Source organism: Geospiza fortis, unplaced genomic scaffold, assembly GCF_000277835.1.
Source record: "Geospiza fortis unplaced genomic scaffold, GeoFor_1.0 scaffold662, whole genome shotgun sequence".
In the NCBI taxonomy this organism is placed as follows: Eukaryota; Metazoa; Chordata; class Aves; order Passeriformes; family Thraupidae; genus Geospiza; species Geospiza fortis.
The window spans coordinates 974,741-993,225 of NW_005054450.1; the positions used below are offsets into that span (position 1 = coordinate 974,741).

General features: G+C 45.1%; 2 protein-coding genes across 2 annotated transcripts in view; both read left to right on the forward strand.

Annotated features, from left to right (window-relative positions):
• Positions 1-511: 511 nt before the first annotated feature.
• Positions 512-8,507, forward strand: SLC25A33 (solute carrier family 25 member 33). Its single transcript, XM_031062561.1, has 6 exons — positions 512-1,400; positions 3,699-3,776; positions 4,792-4,892; positions 5,664-5,730; positions 7,019-7,299; positions 7,939-8,507. The coding sequence occupies exons 1-6, from the start codon at positions 1,009-1,011 to the stop codon at positions 8,139-8,141; spliced, it is 1,122 nt and encodes a 373-aa protein (XP_030918421.1). The 5' UTR covers positions 512-1,008; the 3' UTR covers positions 8,142-8,507.
• A 3,116-nt stretch (positions 8,508-11,623) lies between these two features.
• The window catches only part of TMEM201 (transmembrane protein 201), a 24,831-nt gene continuing 17,969 nt past the window's right edge, over positions 11,624-18,485 (forward strand). Inside the window, exons 1-4 of the mRNA XM_031062545.1 lie at positions 11,624-11,775; positions 12,385-12,516; positions 17,160-17,280; positions 17,801-17,995. Of these exons, the coding sequence (XP_030918405.1) occupies positions 11,624-11,775; positions 12,385-12,516; positions 17,160-17,280; positions 17,801-17,995 (600 nt within the window). The remainder of the gene's footprint in view (positions 11,776-12,384; positions 12,517-17,159; positions 17,281-17,800; positions 17,996-18,485) is intronic.

Below are 18,485 nucleotides of genomic sequence, written 5' to 3' on the forward strand. Positions count from 1 at the left end.
ATGTGGGGTTTTGTACACAAGAAAAAGGGTACAGATATTTTTTAAAATTCATCTCCCTTTCATGGAAAACTACCAAAATTGCAATTTCACATGAACATCAAAGAGATTTAAGTTGTTGACCCCTGGTGTTTTGTAAGGAAAATCATAAACACAGGTTTCTGAAGCAATCACATGCTTTGACACTTGTGCAAACAAAGAAAATATTTCCTAGCCAGTTCAGCTGTAGTAAATACCCTTGCAAGAAACCCAAAATATTTACTTAAGTCTTCCTAAATCCCAGTGTGTTTGAGCAATAAAATGTAGATATATTACCTTTTAGCCAACCTCAGCATTATGTTTAATCATGAAGTTTGCCAGAAGGAACATTCAATTACCTAAGAGGAACAGCAGCAGAGAGAGAAATAGTTTGACCAGTCACTTTCCAGATCACTGATAAAAATTCAAATTAGGACTCATACACTTTATATTCTTGACCCAATGTGATTTTTTTGAGGCTCAGTCAGATTGTATTAAGATGAATATATCCCTATATATAGGCATATGTGTATAATATTTCATTTTTGTCCCTCTGTTATCAGAGTATGGGACTATGTTCTTTAGGAGCCTTTCTGCCCTGTTATTCTGTTTACCAACCCTCCTTCTCATCCTTGCTGCTTCCTTCCCTCCTTCCCCCCCTAAAAAAAAGTTGATATCCATTGTTTTTAAAAGTGCCTAGCTTAGTGTAGTTTTGATACTTGCTACTTCTGAAGGCAGTTCTTTAATCACAAGTACTGAAATTGTGAAGAATTATATTATTTTTTTCATTCTGTAGTGTCCTAATCCCCAGTGGCTTGTTCTCATCTGGCAGCTTCCTGCTTCCCATAAGAAAAATCCATGCAAGGCTGTGTCTGTTTTAGGACAGCAGCCTCTGAGAGATGGATGCCATGGAAGTTTTTACAGGCAGAGCTCCCAGGTCCTGGCAGGACGTGGGAGCAGTCACTGGTCCCCTGACCCCATGGTCAGTCAGGGATGTTTGTTGGTGTTGGAATCACCTTTGTGTTTACCAGTCCCATCCCTACCCACCAGGGCATGGCCACAGTCTGCCCTGCCTGGTGCCAAAGCTGCCTGTTTGTCCAGTGTGGAATAACAAGAGCAGCCTTCAGACTTCATTTCTGTGCTGTGCTTCTGCACATCTGTGCAACAGCCTTTGTCGCATTCTGCCTTCTCTTTGTACTTTGCAGGTGTGGAGGAACAGTTGGAGCCATCTTTACCTGTCCCTTAGAGGTGATAAAGACGAGGCTTCAATCTTCCAAGCTGGCCTTCAGGACTGTGTACTACCCGCAGGTGCAGCTGGGGACCATCAGTGGGGAAGGAATGGTCAGGCCAACGTCTGTGTCCCCTGGGCTCTTCAGTGTTCTCAAGTGAGTGCTGCTCCTCCTCCCAGTCCCCATTCCCAGTTCCACTTCACTAAAATATAATGTCCTGTGGGGGTCCTGGGGGCTGTAACCTTCTCAGCTGTGGCTGCCTTACTGAGCTCTCCTCTGCTGTTAGCTGTTGTCTTTGCTGATCATTGGTATGCATCAGTCCTGGCTATACCTGTCTTGGTCTCTGTTAAAAGCCTTGAGTGGTTCAGACTGCAATGTTTGATGCTCTAGCTGCTCCCTTTCAGATGTGTGCTCATAAAGAAGAGGAAATGTGAAATTATCAAACAGCTGCTCAAAGTTCCACCAGCATCTATGACAATCTCAGCTCCTGTATGTTAATAGCACAGCACCATGGATTTATGGTCAGCCCTCCTGCAGAAGGATTGAGTTTGTTTGGCTGCTTGGGCAGCCCAGGATGATGCAGAGGTCCTGCTGAGATCAGGTGGCAGGAGTGCCAAGGAAAATACTGCCCAGCAGTGCGAGCTGAATGATTTTATGTAAGGCCAGCACGCCTGGCAGGCTGCCTGGGGAGAAGCTGCACAGTTATATAACACTGGAGTGCTAATTCAAATTCTCTGCAGAGCTCTCTGGCTGGAGTCATTCTGGGACTTGAGTTTCTGTATTGTAAACAGCCTGCTCTCCCCTGCCAAACATTTCTTTGTCTGCTCAGAGGTGAGTCTAGAGCAATTCGTGACTGAATGCATAAGGCAGTGCCAGTTGCTTTGATTTTAATGCCCTTCCCTTTGCTGTCTTTTCACCTTGCAGCACTGGACTTTAGGCAGCTGTAACTAAAGGAAGTGAAAACTTTTGAGGTAGAAAGATCTTAATTCATCCTCTGGGCCCATCTTTTTCTGGGGTTGTCTTTGTATTTTTAGGGAGAGAAGAAATGATTTAAAATGGGTCAGCCTTTTAATATATTTATTAAGCTCATTAAGTTTGGTGACTGGGATCTTGATTTAATTTCACTTCAGGAATTGCTTAACTGTGTGTGTTGCCAAGCTTTCAACCTGATTACTTTAAATGCTTGAGAAGTGAGAGCAAAGCATTTCTGCTGTCATTCCCTTGCAGGCAGCATCTGTGAGGAGCAGATAATGCCATTGATTATGTCCTGAGAAAATACAAATATTTGAAGAAAGAAGTGAAGTTCAGTCCCTTGCTTTTACTCTTTCATCCCTTTCTCAGTCCTGATTGTTGCCAAACTGGACATGACTTGGACATGGTTTGGGAAAATTGTATGGCTAAGGAAGGAGCCCTGCCAGTAAAATTGCTCTGTGAGAGTTAAAGGTGTTAAGTATGAAAGGCCTTGACTGCTGTAAATAGAAGGAGAACAGGTACCCAGAGGGCAGGTTCAGGCTGCTGCTGATAGAAAGCACTCCAGAAGGGCAGGCTGGTTTGTCTAATCCATTTAGGATTCTGATGAGTTAGCCCAGCTGGAAGCTGCAGTCGTGACTGTTAAGTGACAAAGAACAAGTAGTTGGTGGATCTGTCTCCTTGGAAACACTCAGCCCTGGAGTTTATACAGAAAGTTCAGCTCTGCTGCAGAAAACAAAAGTGTTCCAGAAGCTCCTCCTGTCAAATGGGGTTGGGCTGAAATCTGTGGGGAGCACTCTGAGCAGTGGCAGTGACCTGGAGAGCAAACTGTGAAAGGCTGGAGAGCAAACTGTGAAAAGCTGGAGAGCAAACTGTGAAAGGCTGGCAGCTCCAGAGGGTGCAGCGAACACCCACAGAGCCCAGAGCCACCCAGAATTGGAATTTCTTGCCTGCTTTTCCCAGGGTGAGCTCAGTGAAGAGAGCTGCTGTGGCAGACTGTGCGCTCCCATTGTTGGTAGTGGGATTGCCACATTCAGCTTTCTTGGGGGGAAAAGCACATCCCTAGGTAAATGTGAAAGGAAAAAGGATTTCTTTTTCCATTCCTCTGTACAGGACTGTATGGGAAGCAAACTTCTGAATTGCTTAGATACAGAGAGCACTAAAAATATTCTTTGTTCATCAGAGTCAGCTATCACTGGCTTCTCCATGAAACTTCAGTTCAATTCCTGACAGCTTTCAAAGAAGGGAAATTATAACCTCATGCCATTTGACACCTATTTGCCTGTAGAGCACTGAATTTTATGGTACAGTGGTTTTTACTCAGTGTATAATTCCACTTATTTTGAAGTATATCATGTAGATTAAAATCTAACAGCTCCACAAGTCATTTTGTGTAGTTCTTTTGGCTCTCTGCCCAAGAGAACAAGAAACTAACTTTTAACTCAAATACTGTCTTCTCCCTCCCTATTTGTTTTTTATTTTAAGGTCAATTCTGGAAAAAGAAGGACCAAGGTCACTCTTCCGAGGGCTGGGTCCAAACTTGGTTGGAGTTGCACCATCAAGGTAAATAGTTAAACTATTGCTAAAAGCCATGTTTAAGGTGCCAACACAAATGTTGCAGTGCATTTGTGATTCAAAATAATAGGTCATGAAGTTGTCCCTTCTGTAAACTGTGATTTGTGTCTGCATTCTGCTCAGTGTACACATCAAGAAATACTGATAAAAATCTGGTTTGCACTTCTATAACACTGGAAGATGCAGAGTAAATAAGGCACTTAAATGCCAATATGCTTAAGTTCCAAGTCATTACAAGAGCTACTTCTGAGCTTTAAAAAGAAGAGAAAGCAGTGCAGAAAAGTCTGTAGGTTAATAATTGCATTATTCTAATGTCCTATTTCCCTTGGACCCTTGGCAGTGCCTGCCTAGGGAGTGGGAGCTGCGTTTCAGGGGAGAGGAGTTGTTCTCTGGGCCTTGCTTGCCTAAATTCTTCTCAAATGAAAAGCTGCAGCTGAGGGGGAAGGAGTCTCATTGCTGCCACGCAGCCCCAAAGGGGGTGTGCGTCCCTCTTTTGGCAGCACCAAAGTTTGTCCTGTTCTTGGCAGGGCTGAAGATCTCTCTGTCTAGGAAATTATAAAACTCATTAGCACTTTGGATACTGGCAGATGTTCTCTGCCTGAAACTGAACCAGTTAGAACCAGTTTTCCAGTCAGAAAGGAACCTCTGGCCTCTTTCCTGGTAGGTGGGATGTCCCCCACAGAAGCAGGGAATGCTGTTTCTGTACAGGTAACCTCTGCAGCAGGGCTCTGAATCCAGGGCTCTGCTTTTCCATGCAACCCACTCGTGCTGTCTGCAGCACCATGCTGCCTCCCACAGCAAAATATTCCTGCCCTGTGGGTGTCAAGTCAAACTGTGGCATTGTAGTGTAAGGGAAGAAGAAAACAAACCCCCTGTGTCCATGCAGATGGAAGTAGAGGCCTCCTCAGAGAGTTGTGGTTTTCAGGGGGCTGGGAAAGAACAGTAATTGTCTAGTGTGACATTGTTTGTTTTACATTGCTTTTCTTCTTTTTTACCCTCACAGAGCTGTCTATTTTGCATGCTACTCCAAAGCCAAAGAGCAGTTTAACAGCATGTTTGTGCCCAACAGCAACATTGTGCACATCTGTTCTGCAGGTTCTGCAGGTGAGTGTTTGTAGTTCCTAGAACAGAGGCCAGTGTGTGGCAGGTGCTGAAAATGTGCCCTTAATCTGGGTTGGTATATGCCAAAAACCCAGGAGTTTGCTAGCTCCTAGCTGGCCTTGTCTACAGAGAAGCTGTTTTCCTGTTCAGCACAGAAATATTTCTAGATTGTTGTTTACTATTTTAGGATGTTTTTTCCAACTGCAATGCTCTGGTCATCTCCCTTAATGCAAGGAAAAAATATTTGTAAACACCATTAAACTTCTGATACTGCTTTTGCCAAATTGTTTCAGGATGTTGTATTTTTCCTACCAGGCTGGGAAAAATAGTTTGTTCTTGTAGGAAAAATACTGCAGAAGAGCTCCCCTAGTTCAATCATCAGTCACCAGAGTGGTCACTAAAAATAATCATTCCCTAAGTAAGCCCTTAATTAGGGGTGGGTTCTGTTAATGAGCAGCTCAATGGCACCACCTACAGCCCTGGGGAACACGAGTCCAGTTCAGGTTTGTGTCCCCTCGGGTTTCCTTTGAGCTGGAATTCCAAATCCAGCCAGTAAGGCAGGGATCTTGTCTGCAACAGCCCTTAGGAGCATGACACACATATTAAAGTAGGTGCAAAAAGGAAGAATCCATGGGTTGATGCCTCCTGAATTTTAACATGAAATTGGAAGCTGTGCACCTGTGTGGCTTTTGAAAGTGTCTCACTGCACAGGATGTAAGGTTCATGGCAATACAAGGCCTGGCTTCAGCTGCACTTGTGGTCGTGTTTTTTCAGCCTTTATCACAAATTCCCTGATGAACCCTATATGGATGGTGAAAACAAGAATGCAGCTGGAACGGAAGTGAGTGACTGAGGGGGGGAATGGGAGCCTCTGGGTGGCCACAGGAGCCTCTGGGTGGCTACAGCAGCCTCTGGAAAACTGAACCATCATGGTTTTACTCACGGCTCTTTGTATTTTGATAGGTCTTGCCCAGTTTTCCCCTGACTCTCAGTTCTACCTTTCAAGCCATGTTTCTGTGTGGTCAGACTAAAGGTTTTATGTTCTACGTGTCTTTCTTCAGTTTGATGCACAGAAACTATTGAGAAGGATGTGGGAGTTGCCTTGAGTGCTGGGTTAGGTTCAGCCTCTTGGTTCACTGTAAATCTTTAGTTTAGCATAGCATTATTTCTCTGTGTTGCTTACAGAAACCTCTGGGGTTGAAGATGAGGATAAATGTGTTGAGGACAGAAGGTTGTGATACAGCAGTGGTAGAGGCTGTGGAAGGGCCATGAGAGCTAAGTGGGAGGCTGAGCATGAGGGTGAAGTCTGTGTCCCTTTGGCAGCATCACCTGCACTGCTCCCAGGTCAGACAGGTGGGGTACTCAGGAGGCTGTAACAGAAAGGGTGCTGCCTTCAAATTGGGATGAACACACAGCAGTTTATTTCATATAACTTCCTACAGGCAACAACGATCTGCAGCAGTGGTTTAATGTTCTTTTGCATCATGTTACTGTTAACCACACATCCAGAAGACAGAGGGAATTTGACAGCAATTTCTTTTAGTTGAATGCTTCACAGTCACTGGTGGATATCAAAGCAATAAGGGACTCTGCTAATAACCTGACTGCTTAGAATGGAAATTCCTTCCTGCAAGGACATGCTAGGTCAGATTAAAAGGATCTTATAAGGCACGACAACTTTATAAATAATTTATAAGACTTAATTCCAGCACTTTGCAGGGTGGCACCTTTGAACTGAGTGCTGCCTCTTAAAATGAAGAATTGTGTCTCATGCAGCAGGACTTCTGTCTCTTGGCCTGCTGAAGATGGCTTTAAGTGGAATCACCAGTTTGACACAAAGCCGTGTGTCTTCAGTGCTTATTGTCTTTTAAGCCTTGGTGTGAACTGTGACAAACTAGATTGAACTTGAGATAAGGAAATATGAGTATATATTAGTGAAGTAGCAAAGCCAAGTGTGCACTCTTAGCATTGTAGTCCTGCTCTGTGCAGCTTTCCTAGGAGAATTTTGGAGTAAAACTTAGAGAACCATTTCCATAGTTATAAAAAGTATTGAAAGGCATAAGGATTTTTTTTTTAATATTAATTATTTTTCCTGACTCATGATATGTTCTTTTCTGTTTGTTTTTTAGAGTGAGGGGCTCCAAACCAATGAATGCTTTGCAGTGTGCTAGATATGTTTACCAGACAGAAGGTGTCCGTGGTTTCTATAGGGGCCTGACTGCCTCCTATGCAGGGATTTCTGAGACCATTATCTGCTTTGCTATTTATGAAAGTTTAAAAAAGCACTTAAAGGAAGTCCAGCTGCCCCCTTCCTCTAATGGGACCGAGAGGACCTCGACAAGCTTCTTTGGACTGATGGTTGCTGCTGCTGTTTCCAAGGGCTGTGCCTCCTGTATTGCTTATCCTCATGGTATGTTAACCCTTCCATTTGTGAGTGCACTACAACAGCTGTTGTCTGGAATCCGAGACAAATGCAGGGTCTAGGGCTGTAAAACCCTTAGCTGTTTGCAGGGCCAAATGCATGTTACTGTGGCTTCTGCACTGGTATTTTCAGTACTGGTCCCACTACTCCTAGACAGACATGTGCTTGGTGATTGGGACTTGCTAGTTCACAAACAACTCAAAAACCACCAAAAAGCTGATTGCCTAATGTTTCTGTTCTCACTAGTAGCCTCAGCTGGGTAAGTACCCACAGCCTCTGGATTCTGTGGTCAGGCTGAGGGAAGCACTTGGGAACTGAACAGTGTTAATCTTTTTGGATAGATGTGAATGACATGGTTGTGTAGAAGAAGCAATATTGATTATGTGAGCATCAGTAAAGCATTTAGAGCTGTATTAGCTTCAATGAGCCAATCATTTATTTATTCCACATGAAAGAGAACTCCTCTCTAGCTCTTCCTCTTGCCTGGAGGGGCAGTGTGTCCAGGGTTCCTGGCTGGGTGTGCCAGCTGGTGCAGAAGGTTTTCCTGTCCCTGGGGTGTGCACACAGGAGCTCTGCTGGTGCTGGCAGGTTTCTCCTTGGTAACTGTGGGCTGTGTTCTGTGTGCAGAGGTGATCCGGACGCGGCTGCGGGAGGAGGGCACCAAGTACAAGGCTTTCCTGCAGACAGCACGGCTGGTGGCACGGGAGGAGGGCTACCTGGCCTTCTACAGAGGACTCTTTGCCCAGCTCATCAGGCAGATCCCAAACACAGCCATTGTCCTGTCCACCTACGAGCTGATTGTGTACCTCTTGGAAGACCACACGAAGTAGCAGAGCCAAGGTTCCTGTTACAGACTGAAGACCAATTTCTTCACTGAACAAATAGTCCTTTAAGAGACTGTTGCAGGTGGCAGTGCCTGTGGAAACACTACAAGTCTGTCACCATCTGTGGATATTTCCTTTTGGACTCATGCGTTCTAAAAGGTCTCAAGTCATTAATGTTAATAGTTAATTATAATTTTTTTAACTTGATAATTAAATACTACTAAATTAAATTACACTATTTAATTTAATTATATGTTTGTCCTTTTCCTTAAGCACAGCCGTATGTGGTCAAGGAATGTACCTCATACTATCAAGTGATCTCTTGGACTGATGTTCATTAAAACTGTATTAAAACAGGAGAACTGGCTTGGACATTTGAAACTGTGTTCTTACAACTGGGTCATATTGCTTTTGAGCACTGTGATAGCCTAAGTGCCCAAATAAGTTTGAGTAATTCTGGTTTTTTCAGGGTGCATTGTTCACTGTGTGAACACCTTGGGGTGTCTCTCTGTTTTGAGGGTATGAACTGTGCAGTGTGAACACCTTGGGGTGTTTCTCTGTTTTGAGGGTATGAACTGTGCACACCAGTATCTCATGCCAGCATCTCTTAGAAAAGCGATATGATGGTGGGAGGCTTTTAGCAAGAATGCAATTTCAGTTCTGTGTCCCCTGTGCATTTGGGATACATGGTTATGGTTCTGGGTATGAACAGATCTGTCCTGGCTTTTAGACCTGGCTTTGGTGCAGGCCTGGGAGCATAAGGACAGTCAGTGACTGTGGCCTGGCTGCTCTGTGAGAGTTCCATGAGAGAAAGATTTTCAACAGTTCTCATGATACAATTCTTACCTTTCACTTATAAATCAAATATCCTGCATACTTGAGATTGGTTCTTTCAAAAACATTGGAATATGCTTTCATTTTAAGTCTTCCCCCCCTTGTATTGCAGCAGCACCTTGTGACTAAAGTGTGGCACATGAATTACTAGTGATGGTGCAGGATAACATTTTAGAACTCACATGTAGGCTGCTGTTTTGCTTTGGCCACACTGCCTTCTGTTCATTAGTGCCATTTGCTTTGGCAGCTGAGACAAACCCTGCAGCATCTGAGCCCAGCTTTGGCCTTCCCTGCAGTGACAACAACGAGCTGCTCATGGTGTGAGCAGCTGCTGAGTCCTGGAGTGGAACCAGAGCTGTGGACAGCTCTGAGTGCAGGGACTGCTCCCCGCAGAGATGGGAGACAGCCTGGGAGGAGTGGGAGCCTTTGAGCAGCTGGAGCTCCAGGTGGGATTTGGTGGCAGAAATGGGATGGGCTGATAACTGGATTCCAGCCTTCCTGTTTGTTCCCAGTAGGGTCCAGCTGATGACTGGTACTTGAGATCAGGTTTGACATCAGTGTGATGTAGGAGCTTAGTGCAGAGAGAGTCGAGTGTGTGTGTACCTCATTATGAGGCAAAACTGCAAAAAATAACTGATTTCTATAATGTCCTCCTGGAAATAACTTATCACGTTCCTCCTAGGCTAAAATAGGAAACAGTTGGGTAAAATTGACATGGCTTTTTTTATGGAGATGATGAGCAGCAGAAGCTTCAGGCTCTGTATAGGAGGTAAAACTGTCAAACAGTGTTTCTATTTTTGAGAACTAGGACACTTGTGCTGCTACTCTGAAACGTTTTCTGATATTTTCTTTCCTAAATTAGCATTCCTCTATACTTCCAGTGCACTAGCTCGCTCCTAAAACCTTAGTCAAGTGTGTAGACTGCTGATGTCTTCTGAGAATGAGGGGAGGGAACTCCAGGCCTTTTGAGAAGTCTGGGACTTCGTAAGAGAGAAAGCAAGAGAAAGTGAGCAAATTTTTGTTTTGCCTAAATCTGATGGGAAATCAGGAATTCTGCAGGATTTTTGGTTTTGTCCTTTAAGCTTTGCTACCAATCCTGACAGAATTAGTCTTAATTTGATCAGGGGTTAATAAGCTATATTGAGAGATAATAGAGTTTCTGAATTAGTATAATTAAATCCTTTCTCCTTCCTCTCTCTAATAGAATTTTTAAAATTCACTGGCCCTTGATTCCTTAAACCCTGTAAAGAGTTACCATTTTTAGGTGATGCTCTGTGAGCAATCCCATTGATGTCACTGAGTATGGAATAAGCCTATTACCAGAGGGAAGAATTTGAAGTAGCTTTTTCCAAAATGATACCTGAATTTAAAAATAACCAACAACCTTCCTCTGCTTGTCAAAGTCAATCTAAGGGAATTTTTCCCTGTTCCTTCCTCTTCTCCAGCTTCTACAGAAAGTCATTTCCATGGAAGGTAGGTAAAGGCTTCATTACTAGACCCTTTGTAGCTTAATTATCAGTAAGGTGATGAAACCACTGCTAGCTGAGGTGATCACAAAGATTCCATTACCTTTACCAGGACTGCGCCTGTTTCCATTCATAAATTAACAGTTCAATGAAAATGACACACATTCTGCAATATGATGAGCCACTCGTGTTGGTTAATTTCATTTTGGAAGCATTTCTGAGCCAAGTCCTTACACTGTAAGACTTCCTTCCTGCCTTTAATACCTGTGGCTGCCTCGGTAGCCCTCCAAACACCTGCATTTGCTGGGAATTGTGTTCCATGTGCTCTGGCTGTGCCCCTTGCACAGGTTCCTCATTAGCTCCTTTAAGGAGGAAACTCATTTTTAAACAATGCACCTCTGCTTGGGCTGATAGCACAGAGAGAGCTGATAGGAAGGGAGGGCCCTGTGTGGGGAGAATAGCCCAGCTCTGCAGCACAGCCCTGCAGGACACGCAGGAGGTCTGGCCGTGCCAAAGGACTGGGTGGGTTGTTCCTGCCTGCCCTAGCATTCGGTCTCATAACACAATCCCTAAGTAATTGCACTAAACAATGGGAGAGAGATGGAAAAATTATGTGCCTTTTAAATTCGTTAAGATGAAATATTCGCTGTTACTCCGCAGAATTAATTTCCATGGTTAAATCTCTACAGATGGAAATGGAACAGTGAAGAGCTCAACCACAGTTAAACTTAAAAGTAGAGTTCACTCCCAGCACAAATATTTGTCTATGAAGAGCTTCTCCATTTATGCCTTTTAAAAAACGTGATTGCTGAATTTTAAGCAATTTTATTGTGCTGAGGATGTTTTCTTTTGTTTTAATCACAAAAACAGCTACATAATTCCAGGGATGCTCAGGGCGGGATTTTGGGGTGTCTGTGCAGGCCGGGGATGGACTGTGTCCATTCCAGCTCAGGATATTCCAGGGATATCCAGGGAGGAATTTTGCCCAGGATATTCCAGGGATGCCCAGGGCGGGATTTTGGGGTGTCTGTGAGGGCTGGAGCTGTGCCCCTTCCAGCTCAGGATATTGCAGAGATGCCCAGGGCGGGATTTTGGGGTGTCTGTGAGGGCCAGGACTGTGTCCCTTCCAGCCCAGGATATTCCAGAGGTGCCCAGGGCGGGATTTTGGGGTGTCTGTGAGGGCCGGGGATGAACTGTGTCCCTTCCAGCCCAGGACACCCCGCGCAGTGCCGCGCTGCGGCGGCCGCCCTTCACCGGGCCTGTCCCCGCTGTCACACCGACAGCGCCGCGCTAAATTTAGGAGAAGCGCTGTCCCCGGTGTGCGCCGGGCGCCGGGCCAGGCACGCCGGGCCAGGCACGACCTCCCCACCTTTTAATTCTATTCAAAAGTTGATTTAGAAATGGGGCTCAGATTTGTGGAAGGCAAACTCACTCAAAAGATTTCAAGGACAACCATCTAAGACTAGAGAAAGACAGAGTATGAAAAAAAAAGAATGTAAACATTTGAACCATGACCTAATTAGTAGGGTCTGAAAAATTCTTGTTCTCCCCATCCAGTCTTCCTGGACTCCAAGTGTACTTTAACAATGAGAGCTGAAAAACAGGGATGAATAGCAGAAATCTAAGATCACTATAGCCCCAGGGAACAGCACTTCTGGGTGTTTTAAACACTCCACAGCTCTGAGAGAAGATCAGCATCTTACACCAAGGCTCCTTTTAGCTTTGGACAGAAAATACAATCATTTAACTTGGCTTCTCTGATCCATAAAGTAATTTTTTTCTCAGAGTATTAGAAGTTTATTTTATGGCAACTAAAAATCAGTAGTGCCTTTCAGAAGTGCAAATACCTAGCTAGCTAACTCTAAGGATACTTAAGCATTCACCAAAGATATTCCCAGGCACTTGGAGTCTTCCCCCATGCATATCTGGAAGTTCTAACAGTGCTGAAGGCTGGGAGCGTTCTGCCCCGTGCCCGGGAATGGCTTTGTGTGCCGGGCTGAGCATCCCCGCGCTGCCCATCGCCTCTCCCCTGCTCCTTGTCCGGCGTCTTTGAGGCACGGAAAGAGAAGATCCTGCTCCTGGTTGGTGTGGGGTGAGGGATGGATTGCTGGGGAACAGGTTTGTAAATATCAAAGCTGTTAGCACAGTGCTAGAACTGTGGAGATTCTATCCAAGTCAGAATTATTGATTAGGGACCAAAATTCTTTGGTTACTTGTTTCTTAATTGCACACAGAACGTTCCTGACCTTAGAACACATTCAGAGCAATTGAAAGCCAGGTTTGAAAAGTATCAGGAGACGTGTCATGATTCAGATCTCATGAAAGGAGAAAAGCTTAATTTGACAGATTCTAATCTGGCATAGCATGAAAGGAATGTAGGGATGTGTGGAATAGAAGGATTTCAGGCTCTGTAGCAGCAATAGACCTTGCAGCCTGCTCATCTATTAAGTGCTTCTATTGGAGACAAGCCAGTCCCAAGGGCTCCCTGTGTTAAGGTTCACTTCAAGTTAATGCTTTGCAAGAGCAGCATATTCCTGCATCCTCAATGTGATGCCTAAGGTTTGCTCTAAAGCATTTGCTGCTTATTTATCCGTATCAATGATCAATGGGACATTAGTCCATATACAAGACTTGGCCTTTCTCTGACATATTTAGGGTAGCCAAGAAATCCAAGTGGCCTAAAGGCAATTCCAGTGAAGCAGGCAAGATTTCTTTGACCCAGTTGAGGCTAGCATGCCTTTAGAGTGAGGGGAGAGGGTTTGTTTTGCTTGAGTTCATCAAAAGGTCTCTGGAATGGAAAGCATTTCTTCCCAAGTCCTTGAAGACTGCCAGTAAATTCTTCCAGGTGACCTTGATAATTCTTTGAAGCTACGTGTTGTGTTTCTCAGCACTATCCTGATACTTCCAAATTTCTTATTCTGCCTTAAGTTAGTGAATCTTAGTCAATGATAGTCATCAAGGAGGACAGCTTAATAAGGGGCACAGATGTGATATGAGACATAGATATGATTCTCCCTTTGCTTTTTGTTTATCAAGGAGATAACAGATTTGATGTCCAGATACAAACAGAGTCTGGGGTGGTTATCACTGGGTGTCCCTGCCTGAGTCCACTGGGCACCTTTTCCTGGCTGAGGGGACATTAATGTGGCTCCTGGGGGAGGACAGGCTGCATTGCAACTTACATCACTGCACTAGAAACCTGCTCTTGTGGCTAGATCTTGTCTATAGCTACTACTTCTGAGCAAGTGCATCTATGTTATAGCTCACCCACTGGAATCTGGGCAGCTGTGATGTGTTTTTCTTGCACTGGAACATGGGGTTTAGCACTGGGTCTGCCCCGACAGGTGATGGGCATGGGCACAAGCTGCTCTGTGCCCCTCAGGAGTTTCCCTGCCAGGGAGCTGAGCTCTGAACCCAGGTGTGCCAACAGTGCCGTGCCAGCTCTTGGTCTGTCCAGCTGCCACCAGGTGTGACTTGGTCAAAACTGACCTGTGCAGAGCAGCTCCTCTTCCCTGTGTGCTTTTTGTTCAGATGTGCTGGCATAGCCATTTGAATAATTTCTTTGTAATCCAGTTGTGCCAGAATGAGACTGCTGCTTTAAATACCTTTAATAGAGAATTGGGTTTTTCTTCTAATCCTTGGTAACCCAATGAAGGGCTGCACATCCACCAGTGTCTCTTTCAAGGCTACAGAAAAGTAAACATCTTCATCTTCTCACTTAAAGAGGGTGGGGAATAGATGTAAATAAAAATATTTACAAATCCACTTTATTACTGCCAGCACTTACCAAGGTAGACTGTTGTTCTGGCAATCCATTAGAAGCATGGACTTCAGCATGACCTTAAATGTGTGTATAAATGAGAAGTGAAGGGTGCTGGGAAGGAGCCTAAGTTCCTCCTCGTGTTACATGACAGACATAAACTAGTTGCTAACCAGTGTTTGTGAGTGGGACCTGCAGAGCTGCAGCCTGATTTTTGTGAGCAAAATAAAGAATCCAGCAGCTTCTCACAAAGGAACAGGGTGTCATATTATCTGAGCAATGTCAGACATGTAGTGTTGATGTCACAATTGAGTTTACTGCAGGTATTTTCCCCTCAATTTTGTCTTAAGCAAATATTTTCTACCTGCAAAACACTTTGTCCAAGCCTGGGAATGTTTTCTGAGCTTGGCTGGGTGTGCAGGTTACACAGGGAGTTAGCACAGCACCTCAGCTGTGAGTGGAGTCTCTCTGTGCCTGAAGTAACTCAATCACTTCTTGCTGCTCAGGTTTTGGTTTGCAGGGAGGTTCTCTGGCCAGTGGAGCTGGTTCAGATTAGTACAGTGGTAGATTATGAACTCCTCAGGGATGATTTGCCTTTTGATTTGTAGGGATTGAGCACATGGTAAAGGTTCAATTTGTGTTGGCAGTCTCGTACCACAGTCTGCCTTTGGAAGCAGTGTGCGCTTTAGCTCACTGCCCTCAGCTGCTGCTGCCTGAATTCAGTCAAGGTAAATATAGCTCCAGAGTATTTAAATCTGTATTTGAGAGTCTTTCCAAATGCAGAACTTGTTTTTTGTTTTTTTCAGTCCTGCCCAATTACTAGAAAATTAGCGCCCTACCTACATGTTCTTGCCTAAACAACCTTTTTCTCCCCTTGTTCTTTTGCATTCACCAGATTGGGAATTTGGGATTTTTTGCACCTATTTCTATGGCAACAGATTATAGGTTCACAGAAGGAAGTATTATTGCCTTTTATCCTAAATAATCCAGGACTTAGCCATTTGTTTTGCATATATTGCAAATGAAGTGCTGCTATTTAATCCTTGGTAGTACTTCCTGAGCCTCCAGAGCAAGAAATGAAATCTTGTTTGGAAAAGGATGGAAAGGCCTTGAGTACACTGAGGATTTGGTCTCTGATATTTGTGAGTTCTCAGGTAGGGTTTGGCACTGATGGATTTTCCTTTATAGCATGGCTGCTTTATTCATTGCTTGACCTGTGCTTTCCACTTCTGTCACCCTTGAAATTAGTGCTGTAGCCTCTGTCACGTCACGGAATTCAGAGCCTGGGGTGGGCAGAGGCTGAGGGGTTTCAGTGATGCCAGGGGAGGGGATTGTGGCAGGTCCTGCAGTTCCTGGGCAATAACCTCCCTCAGAGGGTGCAGTTCAGCTGTGCCCCAGGAGCTCAGGGTTTGCGTGCTGCTGGTTGAACCTATGTGTTGTGTTTGCGTTTGCACAGCTTGTGCCCCTGTGACAGTGAGACTGGGCTAATCCAACAGGTGCTGCTGTCCTTCCTTCATCTGCCTCTTGTGACACGTGCTTGGCTTTTGGACAGCAGCAGCTCGTGGACAACTCAGACATCGACCTAGATTTGTCTGCTTTAAACTCTGGGTGGGTTTGGGGCGTTTTTTTGCCCGTTAGTTTTAGCAGTGATATTTTTAACTCAGATCAGTTGAGCCCCCTTGGCAGTGAAGAAAGTTGAGCAGGGAATATTCATTTTAAGGGGGGTGTGGGTGTTTGCATCTATTTTGAGATGAGAATCTGTCATCCTAGTAGCTCGAGCCATTTTCTTTCAGCATCTGGCAGGGAATCCTCTGTACATTCTGACTTTTCAGTGCTTCATTTCAAGCATATCCCCATTGTTACTGCCTAAACAGTAGACTCAGACATTGCTTGAGGGTTTGATGTTTTATGAACCGAGTTTCAAGGTGTGGTCTATAGAAATGTGAGTGGGAAAATTGTTAGTTGTGGAGACCCACCTGGCTGTTTGGTTGCAGGGTGCCAGACAGCACTTCTGCAGCATTCAGATGTTTCAGCAGCAGAGAACATTCCCTAGAGCTGGGAGAAGTTGCTCTCAGCTGGGAGCACTTTGGCTACTGTTATTTGCTCCTCTGCTCTGCTGCTGCAGTGGAGCCTCACAGATTAATTATTCCCTGGTGGAGCTGGGCTGTGGCAGCTGTGTCCATCTGTCTGCATAGCTGCCATAGCCAGTCCTGGGCAGGTGCCCTCCCTTGGAAATGTGGTTGGGACTGGTCCTGATGAGCCCAGACAGCTGGGTTGTGGTGCCTTGGCCAGGGAGATCCTCTTGGGCATTGCACTGAGGTTTGAGACAAATGCAGAGCTTCTCTAGCAGGCAGGCTCAGTGAATGGGCTGCTGAAGTTCTTTGCTCACACATCTGTCACAACCTGTTTTGATGGGGCCACGTTACAGCTGTTTGTCTGTACTGGCTGTTGTTTTAACAGGATTGCTTTAGAGAACAAGGGGCTCATGGATCAAGGTCATTAGTCTTTATCCCTTCAGTTCTAGTATAAAAGCAGGGGATGCCCATTTCCTGGGTTTCTAGGCACCCTCACAGGCAGCTCTCGTGGATCCTGACTTCCTTTTCCTGGAATCCTGTGTATTAAACATCAATTCTACTGCACCTTCTCACAGAATGGCACTGCTGATTATGGAGAGTACCCCCAGATATGCCCCTGAAAAACAGTGAAGTGGGTAAATCACAAGGTGGTTGTTGAAGTTCTGGCATGTCCATAGTACTAGAGCAGAGGATGATTGTCAGGTAGAATTTATTTCTGCTTCAGCATTCTGTCTTTTCATTGCTAAAAGCACTACTCCAAGTCACAGCATTAAGCACACAGAATGGGAAGATTGGCTGTTTTCCTGCATTTCACAGTTGGAAAGCCATTGCTTTCCTCTCCATCAGCTGAGCTGAGGGCTCCTGCCTGAGCTGTTTGTTGTCTCCCCAGGAAGAAGCCCACGCACGTGACGGTGAACTGCTGGTTCTGCAACCAGGACACGGTGGTGCCCTACGGGAACCGCAACTGCTGGGACTGCCCCAACTGCGAGCAGTACAACGGCTTCCAGGAGGTACAGGGGCTGGGACAGGAGGTACAGGGGGCTGGGAGGGCCTGGGGAGCCTCAGTGGCGTGGGACAGTGAATGGACAGCTTGCTGGTTGTGCTGAGCACCTGTGAGCTCAGCACCTCAGCTTGGAGAGAGAATCCTCTGCTCTGGGGTATGCTGACTAGAGAGATCAAGACAAATGTTCTGTCTTGGTTTAAAGGGCAAAAGTGGCCTTGACATATCCTTTAAGAATACTTATTTTACTGTATGGAACAATTCTTCTCTGGTTTTGTATTCTGTTAAATAGCAAAGCCTGTCTTGAGCTGAAATCCAGCACCACCAGCTACTCGAGATAGGTGTGCAGGACAGTGGAGATGGGGGGAAGAATTGAAGCATTTTGTCTCTTTTTTTTTTACTCATTTATTTTGGTACGTAGGCAAATGCTAATGAAATGCAGTGCTGCTGACAGAGCTTAGGGAATCTTACAGTCACCCTAGCTTTGATTTTATGATTGAATGTTTGCTTTTCCCCCTGCTTTTTGTCAGAATGGAGACTACAACAAGCCCATCCCTGCCCAGTACATGGAACACCTTAACCACGTTGTGTCGGGCAGTCCAACTTTCTGTGACCCTAGCAAACCACAGCAGTGGGTGAGCAGCCAGATTCTGCTCTGCAAGAAATGCAACAACCATCAAACCATGAAAATCAAGCAGCTGGCTTCATTCTCACCAAGGGAGGAGGTGAGTGTTCGTTAGGGACTGCCATCACTGGACAATGTTTGTCCAAGGCATTCCCATCCATGCATCTGCTATTCCTGCTCTGTTTATTCCATGCTGCAGCCTAGTAAGCAGGAGAGGGAGCAGTTTTTCAGTAATGATGTTCCAACAGTCTTCAGAAGCATTCTATGGCACTCCAATGCAGAGAAGTTCAGTGATTAGTGTTGTAAATTGACCTAATTCTACTTCAAAGCTGGAATGTTTCCCTGTTCTAGATGAGCACTGGAAACTGAAGCTTGAGCCCAAGACATTTCTGAGATCATCTTACAACTCCAGTACTTCTCATGGCTGAGTTTATGGGACCTGAGAGGCACAACAGCCCACTAGTTAACATGAAGCCTTAATGGGTTTTGTTTTCCCGAGGCCCTGGCTGTGCTGCTGTGCATTTACAAGTGAAGTGGGAGAGGAATCCTGTGCAGCCACAATTTCCCTGGTTAGGCATCTGTACTTAGGA